At 34.0% G+C, this 24,665-nt stretch overlaps 1 protein-coding gene and 1 long non-coding RNA gene across 2 annotated transcripts; one reads left to right on the forward strand and one right to left on the reverse strand.

The window, feature by feature from the left end:
- Nucleotides 1-18,390: 18,390 nt before the first annotated feature.
- On the forward strand, nt 18,391-20,090 carry LOC120078301 (uncharacterized). Its single transcript, XR_005481980.2, has 2 exons — nt 18,391-18,965; nt 19,838-20,090. It is a non-coding gene; the product is annotated as an uncharacterized LOC120078301 (long non-coding RNA).
- A 287-nt stretch (nt 20,091-20,377) lies between these two features.
- Nucleotides 20,378-23,063, reverse strand: LOC120078300 (geraniol 8-hydroxylase-like). Its single transcript, XM_039032536.2, has 2 exons — nt 22,048-23,063; nt 20,378-21,160 (listed from the first exon to the last, which is right to left on the reverse strand). The coding sequence occupies exons 1-2, from the start codon at nt 22,927-22,929 to the stop codon at nt 20,561-20,563; spliced, it is 1,482 nt and encodes a 493-aa protein (XP_038888464.1). The 5' UTR covers nt 22,930-23,063; the 3' UTR covers nt 20,378-20,560.
- Between the last annotated feature and the right edge of the window lie 1,602 nt (nt 23,064-24,665).

Genomic DNA, 24,665 nt, shown 5'->3' on the forward strand with positions numbered 1-24,665 from the left:
CAGAGTGTGAGCTCTGTGTGGACTTGGTTAGAGGATGAGAAACCGGAGGAGGACAATCGTGTAAACGATTGAGCAAGTAGGAGAACATAAAGCCTATCGTATAGGTCGATGCCCAATCGTTTAACAAAAGCTATGCGATCATCTAGCAAAAGTTATGCGATCTTTTAACTCACCGTCTAGCTGAGTGTCTATCGTGTAGGAAGACTCCACGATCGCCTAATCTCTCCAAGCTGTCATTTAGTAAATCTGATTTACTTGACAACTATCCCTTGAGTAATTTTCGATAGTACAAAACTAAAATGCACACCAACTAAATTTAGTAAAACATTTTTCCTTTTATCTCACGGTTATCATGAAATCACCAATAACCTCCCACTCAATTGGTTATTAGAGAAAAAGAGATAATGATCCAATAATTAATATTATTATAAATGTAAATGATAACTAACTTACCATACTATATTTATAACATATAGTTTTAATATTTCATCTCATGAAACATATAAACCATAGCTCTTTTCCTGTTTCATGGCAATTAATGTAAATCTCATTTACATTAACCCTCCACTTGATGTATCTCATACATCATACCGATCATATCATATATAATCGAATTACCTCTTGTCAATTTGAAGATTTCAAATCAACACCAAGAACTGATCCTCAACTTGAATCCATTGAGCTACCTATGGGACCTTATGAACTAATAGCTCAAAGCTCCAACGGTACGTGAATAATTGACTAAACTCTTTAGCCACGGGATCCACCATCTGTTAACTGCCACGCACTTCATTAAAGACCGACAACTGTACTCTCCTTACTACAAATATATTATGTGTCTATCTTAAATAATCAACAGTGCGACAACCCTTCACAGATCACTCGTAAGTACAACTCAGCCCAATAATCATTATGCCCCTGTAGTTACATCTATCTTCTTAAGTACCACTGATCCCTTTAATGAACATAAGTCATAGTCCTACTATGACTAAGTCCTCTCTTCCAAAGAGAAGTTGTGGCCACTATGTTCAAGCCCCAAAATCAGCTCTTAAAGGAGCAATCTATCTACTTACCCCTACTTTGGGAAAGAAGTGAATTCCATCTTGTTTATTGAGTTCCCAGCTCCCAGATCAGACAAGTCCCCGACAAGATAGGTGTGTTGAGTTGGCAATTTGGCCACTCTCACCCATACTAATCAAAGGACCACCCTCAAAGGCAGGAGTTCCCAAAACACTCAGGATTGAGGTCATGTCACTTATGGTCGTTTAGGTGAGATGTAAGTCTCCAGTATCAATGACGTTATATACAGAGACTAGTCATCTCGTGGTCCAGTCGACACCCTCGCTCGCATGTCTCCACATGAATGGTCAGGATCTACCATCTGTAGTAGTTTACAACACTTGCAAACCTCTACAAAACGGACCATATCCGTAGTGTCAACAGGATCAAGTATCCCACCTTAATCATTATATTACAGACCCATTTAGGTTATCACTTAAGGCATGATCCACTTGTATATCTCATATACATTCTTAAGTTTACATAAGATAACCGTGGAACTTTGTTTATTGGATATGAGTTAATGCCAGAATGAAATAACACTTATTTTATTCATAAACAATGTGTAGATTTACAAACAACGAGACTCCGAGAGAATTAGGACACCAACCCCAACACCTACATGCATCGTCATCTCATCAAGTGCCAGCTGCTGCCAGGAATCAATTCCCTGAAATGAAGAACAGATGTGGTTAGTGGCTCCAAAATCAATTATCCAAGTCAAATCATCATTCTCCACTAAGCAAGCTTTCACTACAAGTAAATCGTATTTACCTTGTTTGGCCTTCTTCATTTCCACTAAGTGTTTGGGAAAAATTCCTTCTCCAATGTCCATCATGGTTGCAATAGAAACAAATTCCCTTTGTAGCCTTAGCCTTCTTACCTTTTGGACAACAACTGATGGGTTAGCTTTTCTCTTTCCACTTTTCTTCTTCTTCCACTTTTTGATGCTAGTAAAGGAAGGCACAAACTTAGTTCTAGAGGTCAAACATTTGAAAAACTTTTTGGAGGACGAGACAACATTTACCTCACCCTTCTATTCCTTGACTTTAATCAAGGATTGGAAAGTCTATAGCTCATTGAGCAAAGTGGTCAGGTTGTAATCAATTCTGTTCATAATAGCATTGCTACAGAACTATAGGAAACTTTCAGGTAAAGTTTCCACGATGAAGCTAACCCGATTAGCCTCATCAATGACAAACTCGTTCATCTTAACCACATTAAAGTGGACCATCATGTTGAGAACGTATTTTCAAACAGAAGCCCCCTCTTGCATACGGGCATTGAAGATGAATTTAAGAGCGTCATGCCTGAGTTGAGCAGATCGTCCAAACATTCCCCATAGGCACTCCATGATCTCACAGGCAGTGAGCATGGGCTCATGCTTCTTAGCCAAGACTTTAGAAAGGCTTGCCAAGATATACGCTTGGGCCTTTTCATTTTCTCATACCTAACGCTCGTATGCTTTCTGAAGGTTTTGAGTGGCATTTTGAGCTGGGACTAGAGGAAATTCCTCCACAAGGATAAATCTTAAGTCATCGATGATTAGAACTGTATTGATTGTGTTTTTCCAAGTGATGTAATTATCGCCAATTAATTTGTCGGCGGTGAGGATATTTAAAGTTGCAGAACTCATATTGAAAATTGTTGAAACATACAATTTATTTATGTTAGTAATCCACGCATTACCCATTTTGGAAAAACCAATCAAGTTTAGTAAAATAATTTAATACACCCTATGTGACATCTATTTTGCAATGATGTTTCAGTGAGGCAGGGTATAAAAGCCACCGTAGGGTGATCAGGTACTTTTTCACTGAAATGAGACTATCTCAACCAATGTATAGAATAATTCTTTGTTCATATAAATATCAGTCACCATTGTTTGGTCCATAAATTGTTATCTAGTTTAACATTTTCTTTTTAAGTGTAACCCCTCATTTTAGATTCTAGAGTTCTGTCCCAATGAGCCAACCATAAGGATAAATCGATTAGGGCAAAAACTAAAGCAACCTTATCCATTTCTAGAGTTTGAGTAAAGAGTTATGCAAATGGTATCCGTAAGGGGACACAAGCAAAGGTGCCTCGAGGCCGAGCATGAAAATTTACTATAAACTAATGAGAGAGATTGTGGGATGTGTTAGCACACGTCCCGCTCTCACTTACTATAAACACTATCTTCATTCACCTTGGTATTGACCTATACAAACACCACCCGTAGGGGGACACAAGCAAACGTGCCTCGAGGCTGAGTATAGGTCTCACGGTGTGAACTATGAAGGAGAAACATGAAAAGGAAAAATAAAGTATCATATATCCTATTTTCCTCCCACCAAGTGTTTTACCAAGAGTTAATTTAACTTAGAAAAATACGAATAATTATTTAGTGATTGTTTAAGTTTGCACAAAAGTAACATTTACTTTGGATAGTTAAACAATTTTGATTAATGTTCATTAAACATTTTAACAAACATTAATCAACAATTGCATGCTTGTAGCAAACCTATCTAGTTCATCTTCCAGGTCAGTTCCTAGGTAGAGGTGTTCTATTTTCGTCAATTTAAATACCCCAGCCTAGACAGAACTAGTCTGAGACAAAGGTCTCTTATAGATACATTTGCTACAATTTTAATCTTTTATTAAAACCAATTTAATCCTATTATACTGATTAAAAAGATGAAACTAATTTCAAATCATATTAGAAATATTGTGATCTTAGGTCTATGTGAATCATATTTTAAATTATTTTAAAAAATGATTTTAACCTAAGTTTGCATGCAATTCTGAATTATTGATTTTAATTTCTAATTTCATTTAATTATATCAAATATAAAATAAATTAAACAAATTAAAACCATTCATTGCATTTGGAATCATACTTAGCAAAAATTATAACAATTATAAAGTTACTTAAAGTAATGACATACTTCATGTAATTCTCATTTCATTACTTAACATACATAACATTTACGTACTATAGTAATGAACTTCATAATGACATTCATGCATACATTCTAACTATATATTATAATAATTATAATATAATGATGCATGAAAATGACATTATTGCATGCAAACATATATTACAACATTTATATTCTATGATGCATGGGCATGTTATAAAATTAAATCATGCAACTATATTATAACATTTATAATATTCATGATGCATGATTAAATGCATAACCTATGGTTAGATTTTCTATATGGCTTACATTATGACATGTATTAAATAAAACCATACATCAAATACATAATTTAAAGAACAATATACGGACCGGGATTGGATTCCTTAATAGTTAATTAAATTAATATAACATTTATATTAATTTAATTAATTAAAAAACTAACTATTACAAAAAGAATATATTCAAAACTGCTTGAACCAGACCAAAGCCTCGAACTAAGCCATGAACTGGTTGAACCACAAACCGAATCGCTCGCGAATTGTGTCATTTTTTCCGTCTCAACGCTCTGGAAATGGGTAGAAGGTGACAACCCTAATGAATCGGCTATGAAGGTGGCTGTTAGCTACATTAGCGCTCAAATTCTTCCGTTCATCTCTAACATTGCAACGCTGCTAGACAATCACCTACTGTACAGTGACGATATCCACCGTTTCTTCTCTGATTTGAGCCTCATTTCTCCAGAACGTTGCCAAAAAAAACTCATGAACGAGACAGACATTAAAAAATACAGACTTGATCGAAAATTAATGTAAAATACAGACTTGATCGAAAATTAATGTCCAAAACAACTGGCCCTTACAAACCAAATTGGAAAATAGTAAATTCTAAAGACCATTTCCGAAAACATCCATAATTGCAAAACCAATAATCATTCATCACCATGAACATCGCACAGTGATGCAAATCCCACCATGAGTTGAATTTTAATTCTGAAAAATTAAAATTGGGAACAAAAAATCACCTCTCTGATACCAATTGAAGGACTGTGAGGTCTGATGCGGAAGCGCGGATCATGTCCCAATTTTAGTGTGTGTGTGTGTGGGTGGGTGGGTGGGTGCGTGCGTGCGTGCGTGCGCGTGTGTGTGTGCGCGTGCGCGTGCGTGCGAATAATGGTTATTAAATAACCATATATTAAATCCCATTTAATTAATTATCATAAATATCATATATTTATACTAACCTCCAATCTCCATTATTTCTTAATTTGTTTCGAGTGTATAAGAGCTATAATTGAGATGATTTAGGTAGGAGGCCGATCTCGGGTTAAAAATATTTCCATTTCATCCCCTTTTTCACAGGCAATCAGGGCGCTACCAGGGTAAGATGTTGCCAGAGTATACCGGGAAGTCCAGAGGAACCTGCGTCTGTAGCACCACTCAGGCGATTGGGGGGCTACCAGGGTCAGATGTGGTCAATGTCTAACAGGAAGTCTAGAGGAACCTTGGTCTATGGTATGTATCTATATTTAGTCTTGAGGCAGCTCTACATGCACAAATGACCTTTTTATTTGGTTTACCACCACAGGGGACATTTGATGTGAGGATGTCTAGGACAACCATATACCCTTGTCTAGAGTAACCCTCGGTTGTAAATGAGTATTTGGGTACATAGTTGGTGTGGTTTTCTGATAACTCAGGAATTCTTTATAATGTGTTTTATACGAGATATGATCATGCTCATATTTTACTAGCACGTGTTTGAAATGTTACTAAATCTTTTATACTTTCCCAATGATTTAATGAATGATTTAACAAGCTTCATTCATGTTTTAGAAGGAGAAAACTTATGTCCATATTAAATTACCACTCACTAGGCTTCAAATCATGCTTTCAATGTTTTATGTTCCCTCCCCCAGGTAGTGATCAAGTTCATGGTGCCTACTGAGCTGTCAAACACCACTAGTGCTGTTAGGCACCTACTGTATTGTTTGTGCATATATTTAAGAGTATTCTAGGATAGTTAAAACTTGTGAGTTACATGTCAAGGGAGGTTTTGTTAAAAATAATCCTTATTGTTAGTCTGTAAATATTTTTAAACAGTGTTGTGATTTAAACTGAGTTGAGTTCTTAAACTCTATTATGAATGTAAAATATTTTTGAAAACTGGTTTGGAAGTCTAGGTTTGGCCTTGAGTACAAGATATGTTAAGAGTTGGAACGTTGGATGTCATAGAGAGAAGTGATGTTTAACGTCTTCATGCTTCGTTCTATAGAGATAGGAATTGAGATGCGAGGAAGAAGAAGACAAAAGAATATGAACGAGAGAAAATAATAAAATATATAAGAGATTTAAATTATAAGTTTTTAGTATGCAAAATCTTTAAAATTGTATCAATAAGTATGTCAACTTTAAATTTTATGTTTAATAAGTTCTCTAAAAAAAATGGGACAGTTGCAAATATAGATATTAAACCCAAAGTATTAGCAGATATAACATAATGTAAGAAAAAAATTACAAATATGGCCAAATTTAAATAGTTTATCAGTGATAGACCATATTATTGGTAGGAATACCATATCACTGGTAAGAGTCTATCAACGATGAAGTCTATCACTGATAGACTTGGGAATCTATCAACGATAGAAGCTATCAATATTTACATTTTTTTTAAATGATGTTATACTCTTAGTTATTATTCCTAAAAATGCTTTCAATTGTAATTACTCAAAAATATTTAATAGATTGGTAAACTTCCAATTTTATATTTAACAGGGACTCAAACATATTCATTTTTTTTTTTACTATTTTTATTTGATATGAAATTAATTTAACGTTAAATTCTCACTTTTGTCACTAATAGATCAAATAATTTTAGAAAATGTCCACTAGGGTCATAATATATAATAAATGAATAAATAAAAAAATGTCATTTATTTGATAATCATTTGATTTTTTGTTTTTAGTTTTTATAAATTAAACTTATAAAATACATCATTCACCACAAAATTTCTTTGATTTGTTATCTATTTCTTTTTACCGTTGTTATAAAAAACCCAACTAATTTTTTTAAAACAAAAAAGAATAATTTTTATTTTTAGAATTTGACTAAGAATTCAACTTTTTTACTTAAGAAAGATGAAATCAATTATAAAAAAATGAGATGAAATAGGCTTAATTCAAAAACTAAAAATCAATTGGTGACTAAATAAATTTTAATCTATATGAAACCTATTGAATATAAAATTAAAACTTTAGGAATATATTAGACCATAAAATAAAGAATACACAAAATGTAATAACTAGAAAAATCAAATCTCTAATCTCGAGATTATCGGTACAATCAATGTGTCAATTGAGATTTTTTTTTTTTTTAGTTTTTTTTTTTTTTAGAGTACATTGTTTTGCACAGCCAAAACAATCAAGTACATAAGACAAGAATAGAGATAAATACACACACTTCTTTTAATACTTAAATGAAATAACAAAATAATTTATTGTTGAGCAATTTTTCTTATTAAGTCACTTAATTACAAATTTTCCAAGTAAAATTTCAATTTTTTCAAATCACATTTAGGGTTTTGAACTATAAAATGATTAGTAAGTCGAAAACTTTCAATTTAAGTTTGAAGGCATGATGCATACCAATTTGAGCATAGTTTAACTGTCAATGAATAATGCATTAATTACCGTCTTAAAATTTGATGGCTTGGTCTTCGACTCTATGACTGTTTAAAAAAACTCGATGACCCAAAAACCTTATCAACCAACTCAACTCGTACAGTTTGAGTTGGATTGAGTTCAAAAAAATAGAATATCCATAGGTTGGATTGGTTCGATTCATGAGCCACCTAAAATCATTCATACCAACCTAAACTAACCCAAACTTGCTATTAACTTTAAAGAGTATGTTTTATTTACCTATGATACAATTTTTTTCTTTTCTTTTGAGATGTTATGTTTATTTATGATACAATTATATGTACATATTTTAATTTCAATTTTATTTAATTTCATGATATTTTTTGGATAATTTATTTTTTTAACAACTTCTAAAAATAACTTTTTAGTACTTTAAAATGAAAATTTTCATAATATAAATTGAAACTGAGTTATTAATCGAAATTGAATATATGAAATAATTAAATAAATTTTTACTCATTAACATTTATTTATTTTTAGAACAAAATTTAAATTAATGGCTCAAGCAACTTGAACCAACCCAATCAGGATGTATCATGGTTGGGTTGGATTGAGTCCATTATTTAATAAGGATTATTTGAATTGAAGCAACTTACATCTCGAATAATTGGATTGAATCTAAAAAGTGTCTCAATCCAACCCAACTCAATCCACGAACACCCCTATTTCACTCTAAAATGAGACCGTAATTTTTATGTCCGGCAATATTGTAATGTTCTTACAAAATAATTCAGAAGTAGTTTGTATGAAAATGCTATGACAGAAATGTGGAACAGATTGTGGAATTTAAACATCCCAAACAAGATTAAACATTTTATTTGGAAAGTTCTTAATAGCATTTTACCCATTAAATTAAATTTGAAGCTAAAAGGAGTTGAGGTCTTACCAGATTGTATCATACCTTATTTAGCTGTCCAAGACCAAGAGTGAAGGAAATGTGGCATTGAGTTTGAAACAGCCCTTTAACTGAGGATGTCTTTAACTCATGTTCTAAGGATCATTGGTTGGCTCTGAATTCCTCCTACTCTCAATCAGAAACCAAACTAATTACTGTTACCTGCTGGGTAATCTAGACTGATAGAAATAAACTTGTTCATAACTCACCAATTGCTAGTGTTGAGAGCAAATGCAGATGGATTGTTGAAGTTAAAAAGAAGAGGCCATTATATGTGAATTCCTCTGTTTAATGTTGGGAACCCCCATGGAAGGATATTTGAAACTTAATGTAGATACTTCCTGGAATTTTTCAGCCCCATCTTTAGGGTAGAATACTGTTGTTCATGACCATTTTGGAAATTTGAAAGATGTTGCCATTAACCATTTGGATGTTGTTTTTTTCCCTCCTTTGTCTAAACTTATGGCATTAATGGAAGCCTTCGGTTTGCTATTCAATTGAGTATTCCTCGTGTTGTTGTGGAGACTGATTGTTTAGAAACCCTGGTGTAAGGTTAAAAGGGCCCTTTTGTAAAAGCTAGCTAAAAAGATGGGAGCTAAATGATTGTTAGTTAGTTAAATATCTTATAACTAATTTCCTCTATAAATAAGATCTTCCTCTCTCATTTTGAGAAGATATTCATTTTGAAATTACTTAACATTTGGTAGTACACCAAAAGTGGTATCATAGCAACCCAAGAATCCTTGAACTAATGGCTGGAAGGAGAGAAAACCTGCTGGTGGGTACAAACACTCATCAAGATCAAGAGGTGGAAGAAATCTCCACCCTCTCGCCAAGAACTTCAACGGTATGTTTGTTGTCTATTGAAAATTTTATGGGAGATCGCATCGATTAGATTAATTTGATACAAGAAACAATGGAAAACCTAGTGAGGAGAATTGACTTGCTCAAGACAGCACCACAACATCAAAAAAAATGCACCACCGTTCGTTCAAAAATGGAAAAAGAGAGGTAGACAAGGCATGGGACAACCAAGGGACAATCGATTTCAGCAAGAAAACTTCCAAGAAAGAAGGTAAGACAACTTGTATCGAAGAAAGCAGCTCCAATAAAATCAAGATCCACAATGGAATGTCCAAGAACGATATCAAGAATTCCAAGATTGGGATCAAGTGAAGATGAACAAGAAGGTGACTTTCATGAGTATCGAAGAAGGCTAATTGGCTATTACAAAAGAAGAGGAGAGTCCCAAGAATTCAAAATGAAGATTGATTTGTTGAGCTACAATGTGAGGCGCGTAATATCGAATCCTTCTTGAATTGGATCTGGAACACTGAAAATTTCTTCAACTACATGAATACCCAGACCAAAAAAAGGTACATTTAGTGGCTTTAAAGTTAAAAGTAAGTGCTTCGGCATGGTGGGACTAGCTTGAGGTTAATCAAAAAAGGACGGCGAGAGACCTATCTGCACGTGGGAGAAAATGAAGAAAGAGATGAAGGAACGTTTTCTACCTCCAAATTATGAACATACCCTATATAACCATATCAAAACTGTAAACAATAAGTACGGGTAGTGGCTGATTACATCGAAGAATTCCATCAGTTGGGTGCAAGGATGAATTTGATGGAAAATGAACAGCATTTGATTGCTCGATTTGTTGGAGGACTGCGACTAGACATCAAAGAAAAAGTGAAACTTCAACCTTTTCAATTACTTTCTGAAGAAATTTTCTTTGTTAAATTAGTAGATGAACTAAATGAGCTATGCACGAAGAAGACAACAAGAAGAGGACCACGAGAGAACACCTTGAACAAAAGGACCACTGCCACAATCTTTGAAGGAGAAAGAAAAAGAAAGAACTGAAAAACAGGGGGACAAAAGGGCAAACAATGACTTCAAGAAGGCTTGAAATCCATACAGTTGACCATCCTTCAGATAATGTTTCAGATGCAATCGAAATGGACATCTGTCCAATGCTTACCCTCAGTGAAAGACAGTGGCATTTTTAGATGAAGAGGAAGAATCTTGTTGTTATGACAACTAAAGAATACACAAATTTACGTAGTTCACTAACAGTGTGTTAGCTACGTCTACGAGGTAAAAAGAGAACAATATCATTAGAGAGTTAGAGAAATGGACATCTGTCCACTTCTCTAACCCTAGAGTCATAATTGTAAATAACCATAAATAATTAAATATGCTAAATACAAATTTTGAATAGGTTGTTCGAAGCGTCAACTAACAAATTCAAAGCATTCTGACACTTGTGAAGATGAAGTAGAGCTCATGCAAAAAGAAGCCAAATCAATTGAACCTGATGAAAAAGATAGACTATCTTGCGTTCTTCAAAGGGATTTGATTGCACCCAAAGGAGGATCCCACCCATAAAGGCATTGTCTCTTCAAGACTTGATGCACAATTTATAATCAGGTGTGTAATGTCACTATTGACAGCGGTAACAGTGAGAATTTTGCATGAAAGAAGCTTGTTACAACACTAAATCTCTAGGTGGAGCCATATTCTAATCCATACAAGATTGGGTGGGTCAAGAAAGGTGGAGAAGCACAAGTTAGTAAGATTTATTCTCAATTGGAAATGACTACAAAGACCAAGTAGTACGCGATGTGTTAGAAATGGATGTATGTCATGTTTTGTTTGGGCGACTCTGGCAATATGACACCCAGTCCACTCACAAAGAGCAGGAGAATACCTATAAATTTCAATGGATGAACAAAAAGATAGTATTAATGCCATTAAATAAGAAAAATGAAGAGGGAATCAACTCCAAGAATAGTGGAAGCAACCATCTCTTCATCACAATTAAGGGAAAGAAGTTTGCTAAAGAAAGGGAAGCTGACATTTTGAGATTAGTGGTCTCAGGCAAGAATGAAGAAGCAACAGACCTCAAAATCCCTCAAGAAATACAAGCTTTATTTGATAAATTTCAAAAAAACAAAGAAGAGCCAACAAACTTGCCTCCTCTATGTGATATCCAACACAACATTGACTTAATTCTAGAAGCTTCATTTCCCCATATACCTCACTACTGAATGAGCCCAAAACGAGTATGAAATTTTACACGAACACATTAAAGATCTCCTCAAGAAAAGCCACATCCAGCCAAGCTTGAGTCTATGTGCAATGCCTGCCCTTCTTACTCTAAAAAAGGATGGAAGTTGGAGGATGTGTGTAGATAGCCGAGCAATCAACCGAATCACACTAAATTCGTTCACCAATCCCAACAATCAGTTACTTACTTGATCAACTTGGAAGGGCATTGATCTTCTCAAATGTTGATTTGAAAAGTGGCTATCATCAAATACGAATAATTCTAGTGATGAAAGGAAAATAACATTCAAGACCAATGAGGGACTCTTTGAATGGCTTGTAATGTCATTCGGGCTATCAAATGCTCCTAGCACCTTTGTGAACTATTTCCTTAATAAATTTATTGTAGTTTATTTTGATGATATTTTGGTATATAGCAAAAATGAAGAACATTTGCTACACTTACATGACTTATTCCAGGCTTTGGTCGAGAATGAGTTGTATATCAACCTCAAGAAATGCATTTTCCTTGTCAAATAAATCTCATTTCTTGGCTTCCTTATGGGCAAGGATCAAATAAGGATGAATGAGAAGTAGATTGAAGCAATCAAACACTGGTTCATTCCTTCATCAATGAAGGATATTCAAGCTTTGCTTAGCCTAGCATCCTTCTACAGAAAGTCATTAAGAACTTCAACTCAATCACAACCCGGATCACAAATTGCTTGAAGAAAGGGCGTTTCTTTTAGGGTAAAAACCACAAGACAACTTTGAAAATATCAAAGAAAGGCTTAACACCAATCCTGTCTTGAAACTTCCAGATTTCTCAAATCCTTTTGAAGTAGCAGTGGACGCATGTGGCCTGGGAATTGAGGCTATCTCATCTCAATAAGGGCATCCGATTGAATACTTTAGTGAGAAGCTCAATCCTTCGAGGCAATCTTGGAGTACTTATGAACAAGAGTTATATGCTCTTGTCTAAGCAATAAAACAGTGGGAGCATTATGTTGGGTTGTATATCCTAAAAAATCGCAGTTTGTAATGTTAAATATTTTCTATTATCAATAAAGATGTTATTGACATTTATTCAATAAAACTGTTATTGAGTAGGTCAATTGTACTTGTGTAGTCTAAATCCAATAAACTAAGATTCATGGTTATTACATGAATACTTGAATTTTATATAGAGACATAAATATGGATCAAGTTCGAGTAAATAGCCAAAACGGTCTATAGTATATGAATAAGGTTTGGTACCTTATTCTGGTAACACTATCGGACGCAACCCACTTTGTAGATAGTACAAATGATGTGATCCTGAAATATTCATGTGGAGACATACGATTGGGGGCGTCCTATGCAATGAGTTTGTATAAGACCAGGAACCAAGGAATAAGTCACTCTTACTTTATTAACGTTGTTTATTGTTTAAGACTGATTGTTTCAAATCGATGACCTAGGTAACTCGACCTGAATCCTGAGCTAACGATGAACTCCTGTTTATTCAGGATTATCTTTAGATTTGCATGGGTGAGGGTTAACTCAACAATGTATTGGGTTGTGTGTCTAAAACTCGCAATTTGTAAAATTAAACACATTCTATAATCAATAAAGATGTTATTCAATATTTCTTCGATAAATTTTTATTGAATCTTAAAATTGCATTCATACAGTCTAAATCCAATAAATTAAGATCCATGGCTATTACATGAATACTTGAACTTTATGTAGAGACACAAAGATGTATCAAGTTTGAGTAAATAGCCAAAATAGTCTATAGTATATGAATAAGATTGGGTGCCTTATTCTGGTAACACTATTGGATGCGGCCTACTCTGTAACGGTTATAAGTTGTAGTAAAGGTGCTACAAACGAAGTGATCCTTATTCATTCATGTATTGACATGAGGAATGAGGGCGTCCTATGCAATGAGTTTGCATAAGATCGGACCAAGAAATAAGTCACTCTTACTTTATAACGTTGTTTACTGTTTAAGACAGACTATTTCACTTAGATGACCTAGGTAACTCGATCTTAATCCTAAACTAACTATGAAGTCTTATATATTTGGTACTACCCTTAGATTTACATAGATGAGGGTTGGCTCAATAACGTCGGCTCAATAAGCCTCCCATTTCAAAGGTAAGACTGGATAGATAGTTGGGGACATAGGGTGCAAGATGAAATTCACGCCTACCCGACTTAGGGATAGGAGAAAGGTTGTTCTCTTAAGTACTGAATTCAGGTCTTTAACAAGGGGCCTCACTCACTCGTTGGCCCGAGAGGGATCCAGTTTAGTGATTGGATCATAAATCAATTGTTCATTAGAGGATTAATGGAACTTAAGGCGTAAGACTTAATATTGGGGGTAAAACAGCATATTGACCTAGCCGTTATTACAAACAACTTGTGAAGAGTCGACTTACTGGTTATGATTAAATCATGTGACCATAAATATATCTATAGTGAGGAGAGTGCAACTATCGAGCTATAGTTGTGTGACTTGATAGTTAACGAATACTGATTAATTTGGTCTATAGAGTTTTAACCAATTAATCTTATATCGTTAGAGCTCATGTTCTGTAGGTCCATTAGGTCCCTCTACTAGCTCATAAAACATGAACAACTTGAATTAATAAATTGAGTGAATTTTGGAATGATATCAATTTGAATTGATCAAATTGGATTTTAATTTGAAAATGTTCAAATTGAAACTAGGGTTTGAATTTGAATAGGTTCAAATTCGAATTAGGGTTTGTATAATTATATATGATATAATTAACGTTTAATTTATTGAAATTAAACGAAATTGGAGAGTTTATAACATTTAAATATTGATTTAAATATTAATTACATGAATAGGATTCATGTTCAAAATTTGTTATGTGATTAATTTAATATTTGATATTAAATTAATTAATTAATTAGATATGTTTAATTAATTATAAATTCAAATTAATTCCAATTTTAATTCAATTTGAGAAATTAGATTTTGATTTAATTAAATTATAGATTTATTAAATCAGGATTTAATTAATTTAGAATTAATTAAAAAATGAAAATTTAAGAAATTTTGGAAAAATAGGAGAAAGTGAATTTTTCCCACATTTTCTCCATGCATGAGGTGTTCTTCATGCATACACACACAAATCTCATTAGAGCATGCAACTTGGAGCTGGCAATTTGGATTGCTAATGAGTACTTGCATGAAATAAGTGAATAAAACTCTTGATTTTCGAGTGGGGTAGAGAGAGGTCTAAGGATTGAGCTAAACAAAAAAAATTTTGCACTCATCTTCCTCTTTCTCTCAAAACCCAAAATAATTCCTTCACCTAATTCACTCAAATTCGAGTTCCACTACTCAAATTCAAGGCTGAGAATAGTAGAGACGACCTCTTGGTGGTTCACGGTTGATTTGAAGCTAAATTGGCGTGAGAAGCAACTTAGAATCGGGAGAATTCATCAAAGGTATGAAACTTGAAACCCTCTTATGTTTTTCTAAAAATGCATGCTTTTAGAACTCAAATTAAATGCTTGTGTATTCCTCAAATTCGAGTTCTTATTAATTTTGTTTGCTTCCGTTGCATGCTTGTGTATTCCTCACAGCACCGGCTCAATAAGCCTCCCATTTCAGAGGACCGGGTGGATAGCTGGGGACATAGAGTGCAAGATAGAATTCACTCTTACCCAATTTAGGGATAGTAGAGAGGTTGTTCTCTTAAGTACTGATTCCAAGTCTTGAACAAAGGGCCCCACCCTCTCATTGGCCTAAGATGGACTCAGTTTAGTGATTGGATCACAAACCAATTGTTCATTAGAGAATCAGTTGGACTTAGCAAGATGTAATTTCGGAGGTAAAACAGCTTTAGACCCAGCCGTTATTACGAACAACCTGTGAAGGGTCAACTTATTGATTATGGTTAATCAAGTGGACAAAAATATATATACAGTGGGGAGAGTGCAACCATCGAGCTAGAGTGGTGTGTCTTGGTGGTTAACGAATATTGATTAATTTGGATTAAAGAATTTAACCGATTAATTTAAAATCTTTGGAGCTCATGACCTGTAAGTCCATAAGGTCTCTCTACTAGCTCGTAAAAGATTAAACCTTGGATTAGAATATTGAGTGAATTTGAAGTGTTCAAATTTAGTTTAGGGTTTCAATGTGAAGTGTTCAAATTTCAAATTAAAGTTCGAATATTTTAGTGTTCAATTGCAAATTTAGGGTTTGGACAATTAAATTCGATATAATTAACATCTAAATTTATCGAAATCAAATATTTTTGGAGAGTTTAAAATATTTAAATATTAATTACATGAATAGGGATTCATGTTTAAATTATGTGTTTAATTTAATATTTGATATTAAATTATTATTTAATTATTTATTTATTTAAAATAAATCGATTTCAAATTATGAAATTCACATTTGAACAATTATGAATTTGGTTTAATTTAATTAAATTGGATTTTGAAATTAGAAAATATTTGGTTAGTGGAATAATCTAACTTAATTGAAGTGGATTAATCCACATTTGAACACCTAGCCCACTTATTAATGCCATTTGAGGTGTCTTTTGGTTGATTGTAGAAGTGCTTGTATGAAGCTTTTGGATAAAACCTTCAATTTCTGAGAATTGAAGGGAGGAAATTAGAATTTTGGTGAAAAAATTCTACATTTTTTAATACTTTCTCAAACCCTCTCCTTCCCACTCCAAATCCATCTTAATTCCCAGTTTCCACTACTCAATTCAAGGCTGAAAATAATAGAGAAGTTCCTCTTGGTGGTCTACTAAAAATTTGGAGATTGATTCATGGAGTTCAGGTAGGATCAAGTGTGGTTCTATAAAGGTATACACATATGAAACCCTCCTTTCATGAAAACTGTTTTAAGCATGTTTTTGAACTCAAATTAAGTGTAATTAGAGTACCTAATGATTTTGTTTGCTTCCGTTTAATGCATATTTATTCCATCACATTACTTACTATTCATGGAGTTTCTTTTGTTGACTATCCCTTCTAATCATAATACTTGCAAGCTCAAAGAACATAAATCGAATGCACGGAAGATGGATTTCATACATCCAATGGTTTGATTTTGTTATCAAGCATCAAGCTGAAAAAGAAAACAAGGTTTTTAATGTCCTGAGTCGAAAGGGTTCTTTGATAACCATTCTATCTACTGAAGTGATTGCATTCAACCATCTTCCAAAAGTAGATGAAGAAGATGTCGACCTTGGGATAGTATGGTGCAATTGCACTAATCACATAAATTCAGAAGATTTTCATATTGTAGATGACTTCCTATTCATAGGTGAACAATTATGTATCCTACACACATCTTTTTGAGAAGCGCTAATAAAGGAAGCTTAGTTAGAAGGATTGGGGGGATATTTTGACCAAGATAAGACTTTTGACTTAGTCTCTATGAGATTCTATTGACCACAAATTTGAAGATACACTAATAATTTTGTTTGAAGATGTCCAATATGCCAAAGAGACAAGGGGACTTCCACAAATATCAGCTTACACACACCTTTACCTATACCCACAACAATTTAGGAAGACTTATCAGTTGATTTCATACTTACCCTTCCTAAAACACAATAAGGATATGATGCAGTTGTGGTGATTGTTGGTCATTTCAGCAAGATACGTATCAAAATTCAAGTGCTAAATTCTCATAATTTGTAAAAATAAAAATTCAACCACTAGAAAATTCTACCTTAAATATTACAAGATCTAAGGAATTAAACTAATAAAGTTTTAAACTTAAATAATTAAAACATTCATACTTATCCTAACAAAGTGTGTATATATATATATATACGCACAAAAGTCGGGGCAGGGCGGGGACACAGCGAGGTCAGGGACAAGGAATATAATCCCTGTCTTCGACCCCGAATTGTAAATGGAAAAAAAAATTTCACTCCCTCTCTCATTCTCCATGTATTCGGAGATTCACCACTCCATTTGGGACAGGTCCCTACCAGGCCCCGACCCCACTGGTTTTTTGGACATCTCTAGTTTGAAGTAGTATGTACTCGAGTTCCAAGACTCATATTTGACCTTGTAAACTTACCTTCCTTCGTGAATGTAAGTATTGAAGCTGAAAATATGGTGTAGAGAATACAAGAACTACACAAGGAAGTCCATGTTCCCTTAGAAAAAACAACCTTATCGTACAAAGAAGCCAAGAATAAATCAAGAAGAGAAGTAAAGTTTGAAGAAGGGGATCTAGTGATGATTCATTTACGAAAAAGTCAATTTCCTATTGGAACTTAAAATAAATTGAAGGATAGATAGCTTGGACCATGTAAGGTACTAGCAAAATATGATACCAATGCTTATCGAGTTGAGCTACCGAAAGATCTATATGTCAATCCCGTCTTCAATGTTGCTGATTTGAAGTCATATTATGCACCAAATGATTTTTATCTAGCTTCTTAGCACACTCGAGGACGAGTTTGATTATGGGAGGAATGGATTGGTATAAGGCCGAAAGCGCCCTTTTGTAAAAGCTAGTTAAAATGATAGGAATTGTAACATCCCAAACTTTTGAGTAAATTTGAGATAATTATCTTTAATACTTGGGTGAATTTCGGAATTCTAGGGCGAAATTGTTTTTTTTTTTTTTTTTTTGTGATAAAAAATTTTGCAATTAAGATTCAAGTGAATTTGGATTTAAAAGATTTGGAAGTTTAGATGGAGAAGAGAAAGAAAGTCAAACACAAGGATTGACCTTAACCATATATTTATGGGTGGCTAAAAGAGAAAAGATAATAAGTTGGGTTTTGTTTGCGTTACCCAACCGTCAGGAACCCCCATTCTTCAACATATTTGTCTCACTCTCACGCAGAAGCCTCATCGGTATCTCTCAACCAACCTGCTCGCATTCCATCCGTCGCAGGTCGCGTATGTGGTCCAGCGTCGCCGCCTGTCATCGACTAGCAGACCGTCCGTCCAGCCGTGTTCCACTTACTCGCGAGGCTGTTCGATTCGTGTTTCGTCCAACCGCTGATCTGGGTTGTTAAGCCACCGTCTACGCGCGCCTTTGCTGCTGAACCACCGCTAAGGCCGCCGCTTACGTTTCTGTCCAGCCGGAATCTTAAGTTTAAGATCAAGATTGGTTATTTTTGTAGATTTGGTGAATTTCATGGATGTTCTGGATTGGGTTTGAATGCCTATGAGTGCCCATTGAGTTTTGGGTTTAAATCTTGATTGAATCTCGAGTGCCCAACAAGTTTTTGGCCTAAGTTCTTTCGCTCTTGACGTTTGAAGGTTGATTTGGAATTTTTGGCAGGAGTTGAGGTGTTGTCCACTTGACTTGAGACCCGTCCCGACATGATTTTGGTAAGATTTGGGATCTTTATTGATAACTTTTGGATAATCACGAAGTGTTAGTTAATTATTGATGTAACTGTGATTTAGGAAGTTGGATTTAAAGGTTTAATGTTGTTGCCTATTAGAATTAAAAGTCAAATTTCGACAGTTTAGCTTGTTGATCGTGCTGATTTTGAAGCTTTGAATTGCTTACCACTAATTGGGTAAGTTTTGGAGACTACAATAATTTTTGTGTTTGGCTAAAGCCAAAGTATCTTAATTAATTTCATTTTATGTTTAAGGGAGAATTTAAGAATTTTACCCAAGATAAATGGAGATTGCTTGGCTTGATTATACTATTAGAACTTAATTTGAGGTAAGCGATTTACTACTAGGCCACCCACGAACCAGACACCCTAATCAAATTGATGTCGAGATTGTATATACATATGAAAACATGATATTATTGTGATGGAATAATTTACTAGGACTTGCTAATGGGTGGATTGTTGAGGGTGTTTTGAAAACCCATGAGTTATGTTACTATGAATATGATAACATGTCTATGGCTTGATACAAAATTTGGATGTTGTATGTTGCATGTTAGACTGATGGTGACGGCTAGCACTCCTATCGGGCTATGTACATCTCATGGTTGTGAGCCTTCAAGTTCGCTACTTATGTTTATGTTTCAGTGTCCCTATGGGATCCCCACCTATGCTTATGATTGTGACCCTCCGGGATCACTCCCTATGAAAGTGTGCCTTTGAGTTCGCCCCTTATGCTTACGTGATCTACACTTGTGTTTCGATAGGAAGGCTAACAAGTTCACCTAGTGGACTCAACAGTGGGTCACTTATTGAGTATTTTTATACTCATCATTTCCTATTATATGTTTTCAGGTAAACGCAAGGATAGATCGACGAATGACAAGAAGAATCCGTGATCGTGCCATCGGGATCCGACAAATGTTTCTGCTCATGCTTTCATGTTTCCATATTTTAAATTCCAGTCTTGATGTTTAAATCCAATGCTATAGTTTTTACATTGATAGACACTTTTTAATTTTCCAGTTTTGTTTTATAGCTATTAGGGGTACCCGATCAAAAATTTCAGCTATTCAGATTTTATAAAATTCATTTGGTTCTAGTCAAATTTATGAAAATGGTCGTTTTAAAATGTATATATGTATGTGACAACAACCTAATATAAGCCTTAGGAAGTTGGACCGTTGTAGAAGTTAGTTAATTATTAGTTATGTTAGTTAACCATCTTGTAATTAACTCACTCTAGAAATAAGTCTCCTCTCCTATTATGAGAAGAGATTCATTTTTTAAAATTACTTCACATTTGTTGCTAGTACACCAAGCTCTAAATTTGATCAACAGAAAATTTTCTACTATTGGTGAAAAATCCGAGCTAGTTATTGGAGATTTGAGATCTTTTTGGTTCTTTTGAAGAAATTTCTCTCTTTTATGTCTAGAGAATGTAGTTCTATAGCAGAAGATATCGCGAAAAAGGCTAGATACAATCTTCTCTCTGAAGCTTGGATAGGAAATTTTCCCTCATGGGTTTTAAATTTTCGAGCTAATAAACTATGATTGACATCAAAGTTTGTTTCTATTTTAAATAATTAGCGAAGGGATGGCTCGAAGTGGATGAGCCATTTCCACAGTGACGCCAAATTTATCGTCCATCTTCACCTCAAATCCATCTTCAACCTTCCAATCAAAGAAACTAATCAATGAACCCAACATCAAATGCATAATTCTCATCGCCAATGGAATCCCAGGGCAAATCCTCCTCCCACCGCCGAACGGAATAATCTCGAAGCTCCGCCCTCTGACGTCAATTTCCGATCCCACAAACCTCTCCGGTTCGAACGATTCCGGATTCTCCCACCTCCTCGGATCTCTTCCGATCGCCCATGCATTTATCATAATTTGAGCGTCTTTAGGGATTGTGAAACCTCCAATTTCCACTTCTTGTTGCGCCTTACGCGGTAGCAACAACGGAACCGCTGGATGTAATCGGAAAGTTTCCTTCACCACCGCTTGCAGATATGGCAGCCTCGGAATGTCCGCTTCCTCCATTGGTTTGTTCTTCCCTATAACTTTCCTAATTTCCTTTTGAGCTTTCGTTAGTTTCTCTGGATTCCTCAATAGCTCCGCCATTGCCCATTGCAATGTCGCTGAAGTTGTATCTGTGCCGGCCACGAACAGAACCTTTTTTTTTTCACGGAATTAGGAAATTGAAAAAATATATTCTAGTTTCTATTTCATCTTTAATTTTAAAATGTTAAATATTTATTTTTAAATTTTGAGTTTTTGTTTGATTTTTGTTTTAGTTTGGTTTAAGTTTTACCATTTTTAACCTTGATTTTTTATTAAATACCTATTTTCCGTCTCTGATGTTAATATATGTTAATAAATTTAAAATAATTAATAATTTTAAATTTTATTTTGGTTATGAATTTTGAATCTTGTTCTATTTCAGTCCTTAAACTTTCAAAAACGACCGTTTTAATCCTTAAATATTTAAAATATGTTTATTTTGGTTCCTACTATTAATCTTTTGTTAACTCTTTGATAAAATTGCATCTAGAATGTGTTGAAGATAATGAATGTGAAGTAAAATGACAACAATCAATGCACCAAAATAAACGGTCAAAATGACTTTTGAGTTATATAAAAAATCACTTTATCAACTAATTCAAAATTGAAATCTTAAAAATCTTTTGACGTGACTTTAATAATATAAAAATATAAGTCATCTCATCATTTAAACGTTTTTAAAAATTTAGGGAACAAAATAGAATAAGCTTCAAAGTTTAAAAATCAAAATAAGATTTAAATCTAATTAATATAATTATAATTAATAAAGTTTTACTATTTTTCATCGCTTTTAAAATTAAATGTAGAATATAAAATCTTGAATTTAGTCATCAAATAGAAATAAAATCCAAATTTAGAGGTAGAATTATAAACTTTTAAAAAAATTAGGGATTAAATTAAACCTAAAGGACTAAATATAAGCTAAAAACTTGATAAATAACGCACGCACTAGAGTTGTGATTTTAGAATTGAAGGATTTTGTGGGAGAGGATTCTTACGAGTAGTAGATGCATGGTTTGATTTTCATCGATTTTGGCGTCGATCTCTTCGTTATTGAGAAGATAATGCAACATATCATTATTTGGAACAGAATCAGGATTCAATTCTTGTTGTTTCATCCTCTGTTTAATCATTGAGTCCAAAAGATTCAAGATATTTCCCATATGAATCTTCATCCTCTTCCTCATTCCTTGAATGTCGAACTTCCTCAACACAGGGAAATAATCGCTCAAATTTGGTTTTCCAGCTTCTTCCAACATTCCCCAAACGTATTTCTTGAACTCTTTCGCTAATTCCGAATTCGGATCTGCTAGATCGACAGAGAAAATTGTGTTGGACAGTAAATTCAACGTCGTCGCAAACACCAATCTCCCCAAATCGACCGCCTCGCCGTTCGACGCGCTCTTCCGAACAATCTCCACAAGCTCTTCCACTTTCTTCCGACGAAGATTCTCATTCGTGTCGAGAATTTTTCCGGCGAACAACGTGTTGTTGCATATTTTGCGATAGTTTCTCCAGAGAGGAGAAACAGAAATCCATGGAAATCCAACTTCGTTGTGGTCGTGAGCTGTAAGCGCATCCGGAATGGTTCTGTTACACAAAAATTGATCGTTTGTTTGTAGGACCTCTTTAGCCATGGCGGAAGAAGAAACAACGACGGCGGTAACTCGTCCGAGTTTCAAACTCATAATTGGACCATGTACTTCAGCCATGGCGGCGAGCGATTTGTGAGGCTTGTGGCCGAGATCCAAGAGATTTCCGATGAGCGGCAGAGGATTTGGTCCCGGAGGTAGCTTTGATGTAGTTCTGATCTTTGATTTAAGGCTAGAAATGAAGAAGACGACCCAAAGAAAGAGGATAAAGCAGGTCCAAAACTCCATTGTTAACGACTTTATGATTCTGTATAATGGTTTATGGTGTCCACTCTCTCATTAATAGCTCTGAAACGCAACCAAATAAGAAAGCTCACTTTCTACTACTTCCCTCTAAGTTGGGCAATGCTAATAAAGAATCTGAATTATTGCCAGGACAGAATTGTCCTTCAGCATTTTTTTTTAAATTAAATATAAAAAAAAATACTATTTTCAAATATAGTAAGATAACTAAAATATTTACAAATATAATGTAATAAAATATCTATCATTGATAAATTATTATCTAAAATATTTACAAATATAGTGCAATAAAATATCTATCATTGATAAATTATTATCTAAAATATTTACAAATATAGTACAATAAAATATCTATCATTGATAAATTATTATCTAAAATATTTACAAATATAGTACAATAAAATATCTATCATTGATATACTGTTACATTTTATTATACTTAAAAATATTTTCCCTATTTTCTCACACCAGTAAAACTTCAGACATGTTACTAGAGCATTAATTGACCAAAAGTGTATAACATTTTTTCCCCTTTTAGCCCTTATCTTTTCTTTCCTATTAATTTTTTTTCCCCCTTCAAATCTTATCCTTTGCTGAACACGTTTTCCTTCCAAAAAAGAAAGAAAAAGGAAAAAAGAAAAAAAAAAGGTAAAGGACAATTGTGTCCTCACGATACTACACCTTCTTTGTTGGTAATCCGAGATGTACTAATCTTTATACATACATTCTCATCACTTATATCAAAAAAAAATAGATGCACAAATATATGTATTGTTTGGGATGAACTTAAGAGACTATTTGGAGCACTGAATTGAGATAGGATATCCGGAATTCATATATTGGTGAAGTTCATATATCTATGGAGATTATATGTCTATACTTGAAGTACAGAGTTGTTTGGTCTGAGTTTATATGCTTGGGTTTTAGGTACATAATCGAGTTCATATATTTGGGATATTTTGTTTAGTTTTTTTAAGTCTAAATATTTTTGTTTTGAAACTTTTTTATTCAATAATTCTACTCATATTTGTCTGAATAAAATAGTATTTTTACTCTATCATAATTTTTTTTTTAATTGAATCTTGCCCATTATCAAAAAAGTCTTCATTTTTCACTAATTTTTGCTAGGAAATGTTCCAGGAAAAAATCTTCATTTTATGGTTTTTTTTTTTTTTTTTGTTATATGTTACATACTTTTTAACTACATACATACTTTTTCAGATATTCTCAACACTTATTTGATATGTGAATTCAATTAAATAAAAACATATTTTACAAATATATACGTATAATTATTGTACTTATTGTAGACAAAATATTATTATTTATATAACCAACAACCTTACAACATACTTTAATAGTCATCAATCTTATAATAGTTAGAAGTGGTTGTCGAAACTTGAAGTTAGTCGCATGAAGGTGGTATTGGAGCTGATCGTTTGAGTTTTTCGTCGGAGATGGTTTTCAAAGCCAGAGTTGGTCGCGTGAAGGTGGTCATCAAAGTTGATTGTCGAAGAAGATTTTCAACGAAATTTGTAGTCAGAGGTGGTTGTCAGAGCTCGAAGTTGGGCGCATGAAGGTGGCATTGAAGTTGGTTGCTAGAGTTTGTCATCGGAGATAGTTGTTGAAGTCTGGAGTTGGTCGTTAGAGTTGCTTGCTTGAATGTGGTCATCAAAGTTGATCATTTTTAGTCAAAGGTGGTTGTCAGGTCCTATGAAGGT

This window comes from Benincasa hispida, chromosome 5, assembly GCF_027475165.1.
Source record: "Benincasa hispida cultivar pf3 chromosome 5, pf3_genome.v1.1, whole genome shotgun sequence".
NCBI classification, from domain to species: domain Eukaryota; kingdom Viridiplantae; phylum Streptophyta; class Magnoliopsida; order Cucurbitales; family Cucurbitaceae; genus Benincasa; species Benincasa hispida.